Raw genomic sequence first — 7,629 nt, forward strand, 5'->3', positions numbered from 1 at the left:
CGTGGGCTTCTCATTGCGGTGGCTTCTCTTGTTGCGGAGCATGGGCTCTAGGTGCACACGGGCTTCAGTAGTTGTGGCTCGTGGGCTCAGCAGTTGTGGCTTCCCGGTTCTAGAGCGCAGGCTCAGTAGTTGTGGCACACGGTCTCAGTAGTTGTGGTACATGGGCTCTAGAGTGCAGGCTCAGTAGTTGTGGCGCACAGGCTTAGTTGCTCCGTGGCATATGGGATCTTCCCCGACCAGGGATCGAACCCGTGTCCCCTGCGTTGATAGGCGGATTCTTAACCATTGCACCACCAGGGAAGTCCCTGGGTCTCTCTGTATTTGCTTGTCTTTGTTTTATAAAGTTATTCTCGTCCATCCTACCGGGAAAGACTCTCAAGCTTCGACCCGGCCACGCCTCCCCACCTTGGCCCTACCCACATCCTGGTCCCGCCCCCTTCGGGCCCTAGCGTTCGGTTTCCATGGTTATAACGCTGCTTCCTAGAGAGCCCAGCTGCCCAGAAGGCCCCCGCAAAGACCCCGGGGAAGAATCGGGTAGCCGCGGCTCCAGCTCTCCATTCCGGCCAAGGTCAGCCCATTCGAGGCTCCGCGCCCTTGAGCCCGGGGTGTACCCCTCGAGGAAGCGGGCGTGGGGCCGTGGACAGAGCCTGGGCTGCTGGAGCATCCCGTCTAGCCTGATTGAGGCTGAACTGTCGGTAAGGACTCCTTTCTGGGCGCCGCCGCTGAACGGAAACAGCGGTCACTTCCGGCCGGAGGCGCCCAGGTCCGCAGGCGCCCAGGTCCGCAGGTCAGGCTTCTAACCCGCTCGCCGCTGCTCGGGGCCGCATGCACGCCCCCGACGGCCTGAACTTGGGGGTTTAGGCTTCCCAGAGTCAAGCAGGGGCGGGTACTGAGGGGAGTCGTGAGCTGCCCGGGCCCGGCGCCCGAGGGCGCTCGCGCACGCGCACACGCAAGGCTAACCTTTGAGCACGGGCTCGTTAGGAGCTGCTGTTTTAAGCTCTTACCTTCTTCCACGCACTATTTTAACCACTAAATGTATAGAATTCAGTCCTCGCGACAACTCCGGGGAGAGGGTAGTAGTCGAATCTATATTTTTCAGATGAGAAACCGCTTCAAAGAGAGGTGAAGCAGATGCCCGAGGTCTCAGCTAGAAAATGGTCGGGTCACGATGGAAACCGGGCACTCCGGTTCAATTGGACAAGATGACGTGTTGTTGACCTTACCTGAACCCTAATAATGCTGAAAGTTAGCTTTATCTACCTGGGATTGCCCTTGTTATTCTCTACATGCTTATTTCCCCTGTGCTCAGTTACTGGTACGAATCAGAAAACCTGATAGCCATTAAAACCCGCCACCTTTTCCTGGTTTATAGTAAATGGAATTAGTAACCAGGAGTTCATTTTTTTCCGTGATGCATAACTCCTGTAATATTTTTTGCTTTTATGTTTTTAATCGAGTCTAAATGCCAACTTGGATGTGCTAGAAAGAGAATTTAGACGATCCGAGCAAGAATTGTTTTCCAAGCGTCATTATAATTATGAAAGGTCATTTAGTGAATGTGGTGGAATAAGCATTTCCTCTTTCAAGCTGTACTTGGCCGCCTACACAAATGGGATGGAGTTTCTCATTAATTCTACTCCTCCCTGCCCCCAATAGTGTTTAACCTTTTTTTTTTTTTTTTTTTGCGGTACGTGGGCCTCTCACTGCTGTGGCCTCTCCCGTTGTGGAGCACAGGCTCCGGATGCGCAGGCTCAGCGGCCATGGCTCATGGGCCCAGCCGCTCCGCGGCATGTGGGATCCTCCCGGACCGGGGCACGAACCCGCGTCTCCTGTATCGTCAGGCGGACTCTCAACCACTGCGCCACCAAGGAAGCCCTTAACCTTTTTTTAAATTTAAAAATATCATGCTGTAAATGTACTTTTGGTAACCACCATCATTTAAATAAAGAGGGAATGTTTCAGTCATTTGAAACATTCCAGTTGCTCTCACTGTCATTTTTATAAATATGAAACAAAGTAATGAAAACAGGAGGGGCCTAGATACTCCTAAATACTAATAAGTTAATAAATAATATGACTTTACAAATATGTTAGTGGTGAAATCTAAAGAGGAAAAAATAGTATATAAATGCAATTAAAAAAATCTTTTTATTTAGCCAGAATGCCTCCCACTCAGGCTGAAAGTGTTATAAAGAATATCATTCGAGAAATAGGACAAGAATGTGCAGCCCATGGAGAGATTGTTTCTGAAACTCTGGTTGCTTTTATGGTAAGAATGAATATTTTTGTGAATTACTGCTTTATTAAAAAATGTGTTTAAGCGGTGCCCATTTTCCTCTTAAAATTCTGTGGTGTTTTCCTAACTGTTATTCCGTTGAAAACATACTGAGACCGTTGGACAAGTTAGCCAAAAATATTTTTTTTTAAGTCTATAAAGCATGTTAGTTCTCGATTTAGGAGACTGATTTAGAAGATCTTGATAAGTTTTAGAAACATCAATAATGTTTTCCTATGTGGGAGTTTTTTTAAGATGTATTTTTGTTCACTGTTGTAAAAATTACTGATTGCCTTCATCTCGGAGAGGCAGCAGTGAGCGATGGCGTGAAGCCAGATCTTAATTCCCTGCCCAGGAGTTGAACCTGGGTAGCCTGGATGAAAACCAGGAATCCTAGCCACCAGACCAGCAAGGGCTAGAGGCTAGAAGCTATTTTTCCCTGGTTCTTGCCCCCAGTGGAAAATGCATTTCTCACGGAGGCAAAAACTGTAAAAACAGGTAGAAAGCACAACAACAAGTGGGAGAGCATGCAGAGAAACAGTTTGTTTAGTTAAGACAGAAGCTAGGCAGGAACTTCCCTGGTGGCGCAGTGGTTAAGAATCCGCCTGCCAATGCTGGGGACACGGGTTTGAGCCCTAATCCCAGAAGATCCCACATGCCATGGAGCAGCTAAGCCCGTGTGCCACAACTACTGAGCCCATGTGCCACAACTAGTGGAGCCCGTGTGCCTAGAGCCTGTGCCCTGCAACAAGAAAAGCCACCGCAATGAGAAGCCCACACACCACAATGAAGAGTAGCCCCCGCTCGCCGCAACTAGAGAAAAGCCCGTGTGCAGCAACAAAGACCTAATGCAGCCAAAAATAAACAAATAACTAAATAAATTTATTAAAAAAGAAGGTAGGCAGAGATGCACATCTGGAGAGAAAGGGTGTGGGCCTCCTCCTTAATGAGGAGGAGTGCGGTAAACGGGCAGTTAAATCATTTATGTAGGTCAGTTCTTCCAGGTCTTTGCCTTCCTTCTGGCAATCGTCTTGTTTTTTACCCTGTGGCTAATTTGTTTCAGGACCCTCTCCCTAGGTGCGCATGCACCTCTCAGCCAAGATGGATCTCGATGCAAAGGCATCTGGGAGAAGCAAGACTCATTGTGGCCTGGCATTGTCCCCTGACTTTTTTTTTTTTTTTTTTTTTTTGGCGGTACGCGGGCCTCTCACTGCTAGTGGCCTCTCCCATTGTGGAGCACAGGCTCTGGACGTGCAGGCCCAGCGGCCATGGCTCACGGGCCCAGCTGCTCCACGGCATGTGGGATCTTCCCGGACCGGGGCACGAACCCTCATCCCCTGCATCGGCAGGCGAACTCTCAACCACTGCACCACCAGGGAAGCCCTGTCCCCTGACTTTTGACCCCCCAAGGAGACTTTCTGCGCACGCCTAGTGACTCCCTTGCCCCAAGGGTGGGGTGGGAGGGAAGCGGAGATCCCTTGATCCTTTACTCAAACAAGTTTGTGCCCCTCTTTGTTCTCACCATGACTGTTATCTTAAGGCATCCCCAAGAGACAAAACTTGGCTATTTACCCTGTCCCTGTGGTAGCTTCCATTTCGGAGAGTAAATAGGAGACTGATTTTAAATGTCTAACCTGGAGCCCATCTAACTCCTGTCTCAGGAAATGCAAACAGGAGACTAGCTGTAAGTGTCTGGCCTGAAGCCCTCTTTTTGCTGCCCTATGAAATGTAAATAGGAGGCTAGGGGTAAATGCCTAGCCTGGAGCCCATCTGTCTCCTGCCTCAGTCTCTCTACTCTTGCTTTTGTTTTAACAATACACAATAAAAAATACGATAAATATATTCAGTTTCCCAATGTAAAATCTAGCCATTGCTTTCAACCTGTTTCTCCATGTCCTTTTTCTAACACCATGTTCAGATTTGATGCTCATTGCTCCCTTTCTTCAGCCTCTAATGGTTATAAGAAAATCAGCTGAATAATCAACTGCTGGGTAGTCAAGAGGAAGTTATCTAAAAAATGGAAAATTGTTAAACTAATTTTGTAGTAACATGAAGTAAATTGAATGGACCCTTTCCTACTCTCAGGTGAAAGCTGTTGTCCTGGACCCAAGTAATGGCTTTAACACGGATAGAACTCTCGTGAAAGGTGATGTGCAGAAACTTGTAAAGGTGATTATCCAGCAGTTCTCAAACTTTGAATTATTACTTGCAATTCTAAATGTAGTATTTGTGTTGGTCAATATTGCCTTCAGCTCCGTGAAAGAAAACCCCACCAAATAGTGGTGCAGACAAATGAGAGTTTTATTTTTTCTCATAAAACGAAGTCTAGAGGTACATAGGCTATTTTTCCTGACTTCCTGGGTCACCATCATGCATGTGTTTTCACCCCAGGGTCACAAGATAGCTCTCCCACCTCTAGGCAGGCGTAAGGTAAGAGGACAAAGGTCAAAATGTGTGTGCAGTTGGGTCTGTCACTTTCTTTTTGGAAAATAACAGGCTTTCCCAGAATCCCTCCCGTCTGTTTGCATTTATTGACTAGAATGATACTGCAAGTGAGCCTGGGATATTGATTTGTTTTTTCTTTCCTTTTTTAGCTGACCAAGTCTTTGCCTTAATCCAAACTGGGGCTTTGTTAGTAAGGAAGGAGGGGTATGGATACTGGCAGGTAGCAGCGTCTGCCACAGTATTTCAGAGACATCTTGTTATTAATCTAATGTTACATTGAGAACATTATTAACTGACTTGTCATATACTGTAAAATTATAGTACTAAATTAAGATTCATATAATTATTGATTCAATGTAATTTGTGTTTTTCAATTCTAAGGGAAAAATTGAACCCAGAGCAAAGAATTCATCGTTAGAATCAAGTAGGTGTGCCTGAAAAGCAATTTTAAGAACTAAAGAGGGCAGGAACTTTAGACATTGTTAATTTTTTCATATGTTTTAAGTTTGACTCACTGGGTTTAGATGCTTAAATATTTATTTTCTAGATATTCCTCAATGTATTTCCTAAAATTTCAACATTTATCTTTTTCTTCTTGGGCTTAATGATTTTAATTCCCTCCTTCACACAAAAGACTTGAAACAAGCTTTCCCAGACTTGTACGTGATATTTTCTGAGCTCAGACAAATGGCAGAGAAAATTTTCATCATCTCCATCTTCTCTCACAGCCAGCAGTTCACATAGTGGAGTGCAGGTCTGTCTGCAGATGCTAGAGGGTCAGGAACAGCTTTGGAAGCTTGGAGCTGGGGAATATGTCGTTACAATAACTGTGCAGAAGAGACTCCATGATTCTCTAAGGCAGCTGAGAGCTGGGTCTTTCTGTGCTGAATCTGAGAATGTGGTATAAGGCCTGTTTTTAGCGATAGGGGAAATGACTGATGGTTATTCAGAAATTTGATTGGACAGCCGTGGAGGAGAATCAAGGAGGGGCAGAAAATGTTTTTCTCCTTTTCATCGCTCAAGAAGAGTTTTGGTTTTTTTTTCTCCCTCCAACTCAACCAAGTTGGAAAGCATCAAGCTCAATATACTTTTTCTTTAAATTTATTTTTTTATTGAAGTATAGTTGATTTACAATGTTGTGTTAATTTCTGCTGTACAGCAAAGTGACTCAGTTATACACTTATATACATTCTTTTTTATATTCTTTTCCATTATGGTTTATGCCAGGATATTGAATATAGTTCCCTGTGCTCAATATACTTTTAATATGACAGGTACATTAACTGTCAATTTATATAATAATTCAAGTGATAAAGATTGTTTTCTTTTTTCTCAATTAAAAATCATGTTGATGAGCTAGTCTGTGCATTTGTAAAGTCTGTGCTTGGAACGCCACTTCTGCACCTGGAGGGGTCCAGGTGCATGGGTCCCCTAAAGATAATGTTCCGTCCTCACTCCTGCTTTCCCCTCTTCCTCCTCCCAGGAAAGGAGAGTTGGTGGCCTGGGAGTTGGGTTGAGGGTAAGTGTTGATGTGCCCGCTGGGTGCAGACATAATATAAGTCTAACAGGTGAGATGGGGGAAGACTGGGCTTGGGGGGTGCAGAAGAGAGAAGAAAAGAAAAATTCAGGTTGATCCTCTATTCTAAAGAGGCAAAGCGGAGAAGGGATGAGCCATCTATGTTTGGGGAAAAACAGGAGAAGATGGACCAGAGGAAGAAATTTTGAAACAGAAGGTAGAGGCAGAGAAAGTCTGTGAGCAGGGGGCGTAGCCGCAGCAGCGTTTTATAAAATGCACATGACCTCCATCATCAGCAAAAAAGAGTGTTAGGCTCAGATAAACAGTAATGAGGGGACTTCCCTGGTGGCGCGGTGGTTAAGAACCCTCCTGCCAATGCAGGGGACACGGGTTCGAGCCCTGGTCCAGGAAGATCCCACATGCCGCGGAGCAAATAAGTCCGTGCGCCACAACTACTGAGCCTGCGCTCTAAAGCCCGTGAGCCACAACTACTGAGCCCATGTGCCACAACTACTGAAGCTCATGTGCCACAACTACTGAAGCCCACACGCCTAGAGCCCGTGCTCCACAACAAGAGAAGCCACTGCAACGAGAAGCCTTATCACCAGAAAAGTAAGAGTAGCCCCCGCTCGCCACAACTAGAGAAAGCCTGCGTGCAGCAACGAAGACCAAACGCAGCCAAAAATAAATAAAACAAACAAACAATAAACAAAACCAAAACCAAAACAGTAATAAAGGGACTCAGGAAGAGCTGTAGACAGGAGCATAAGCATCATGGCACATTCACCCACATTCAGGCCGCAGAGACTAAGCAAAAGGTCAAGTTCCTTGCCTCCAACTAGACTATTAGTCACTTGGGTATGGTAATATTGGTTAATTCAGAGGGAATAGCGTATTACTTAATAAATGTTGTTGGTTAAGTAAACTATAAAGCGTAAAGTCCTCAATGAGAAAAAACGTAATAAAAATGGTCATTGGTAGATAAATATCAGAAATAATGGCTTTGATGTTGCTCTTTGATTTTGAGAATAACTTTGGAAAACACTTCTGATTTTTTCAGAAAATATAACTGGAAGCATGTATGTGATTTTCTTTTTTTAGCTTTGTGTGACTCGGCTATTGGACAGTAAAAATCCTTCCCTGGACACCATTAAGATGCAAGTCTATTTTGATATGAATTATACAAGTCGAGGTAACATATATCTACCGATTTTGATACCCTTTTAAAGAAGATTCATATTGTATTTCAGGTAATAAGGGTGTTGACTTAAAAAATGTTCACAACCTAAAAGTTGATTGTTATGTTTTATTCAGCGGGAAATTTTAGGACTTCAAGCCTGGGAAACAGCATCTCAAGTAACCCTGAGAGAACTGCTCTGAGGAGGGAAGCGGG

The 7,629-nt window shown here is 44.9% G+C and overlaps 1 protein-coding gene across 6 annotated transcripts in view; it reads left to right on the forward strand.

The window, feature by feature from the left end:
• Positions 1–461: 461 nt before the first annotated feature.
• CFAP206 (cilia and flagella associated protein 206) overlaps positions 462–7,629 on the forward strand; it is a 32,241-nt gene continuing 25,073 nt past the window's right edge. For 2 of the 6 annotated variants that reach the window (XM_029223317.1, XM_029223320.1), the window contains exons 1-3: positions 462–695; positions 4,361–4,444; positions 7,338–7,428. In XM_029223317.1, coding sequence (XP_029079150.1) covers positions 462–695; positions 4,361–4,444; positions 7,338–7,428 — 409 coding nt within the window. Of the gene's footprint in view, positions 696–763; positions 788–1,939; positions 2,270–4,360; positions 4,445–7,337; positions 7,429–7,629 lie in introns of those variants that run through there. The other 4 variants (XM_029223319.1, XM_029223321.1, XM_029223318.1 and 1 more) reach the window with 4 other exon arrangements.

Source organism: Monodon monoceros, unplaced genomic scaffold, assembly GCF_005190385.1.
Source record: "Monodon monoceros isolate NGI ecotype Baffin Bay Population unplaced genomic scaffold, NGI_Narwhal_1 Super_Scaffold_15, whole genome shotgun sequence".
Classification (NCBI taxonomy): Eukaryota; Metazoa; Chordata; class Mammalia; order Artiodactyla; family Monodontidae; genus Monodon; species Monodon monoceros.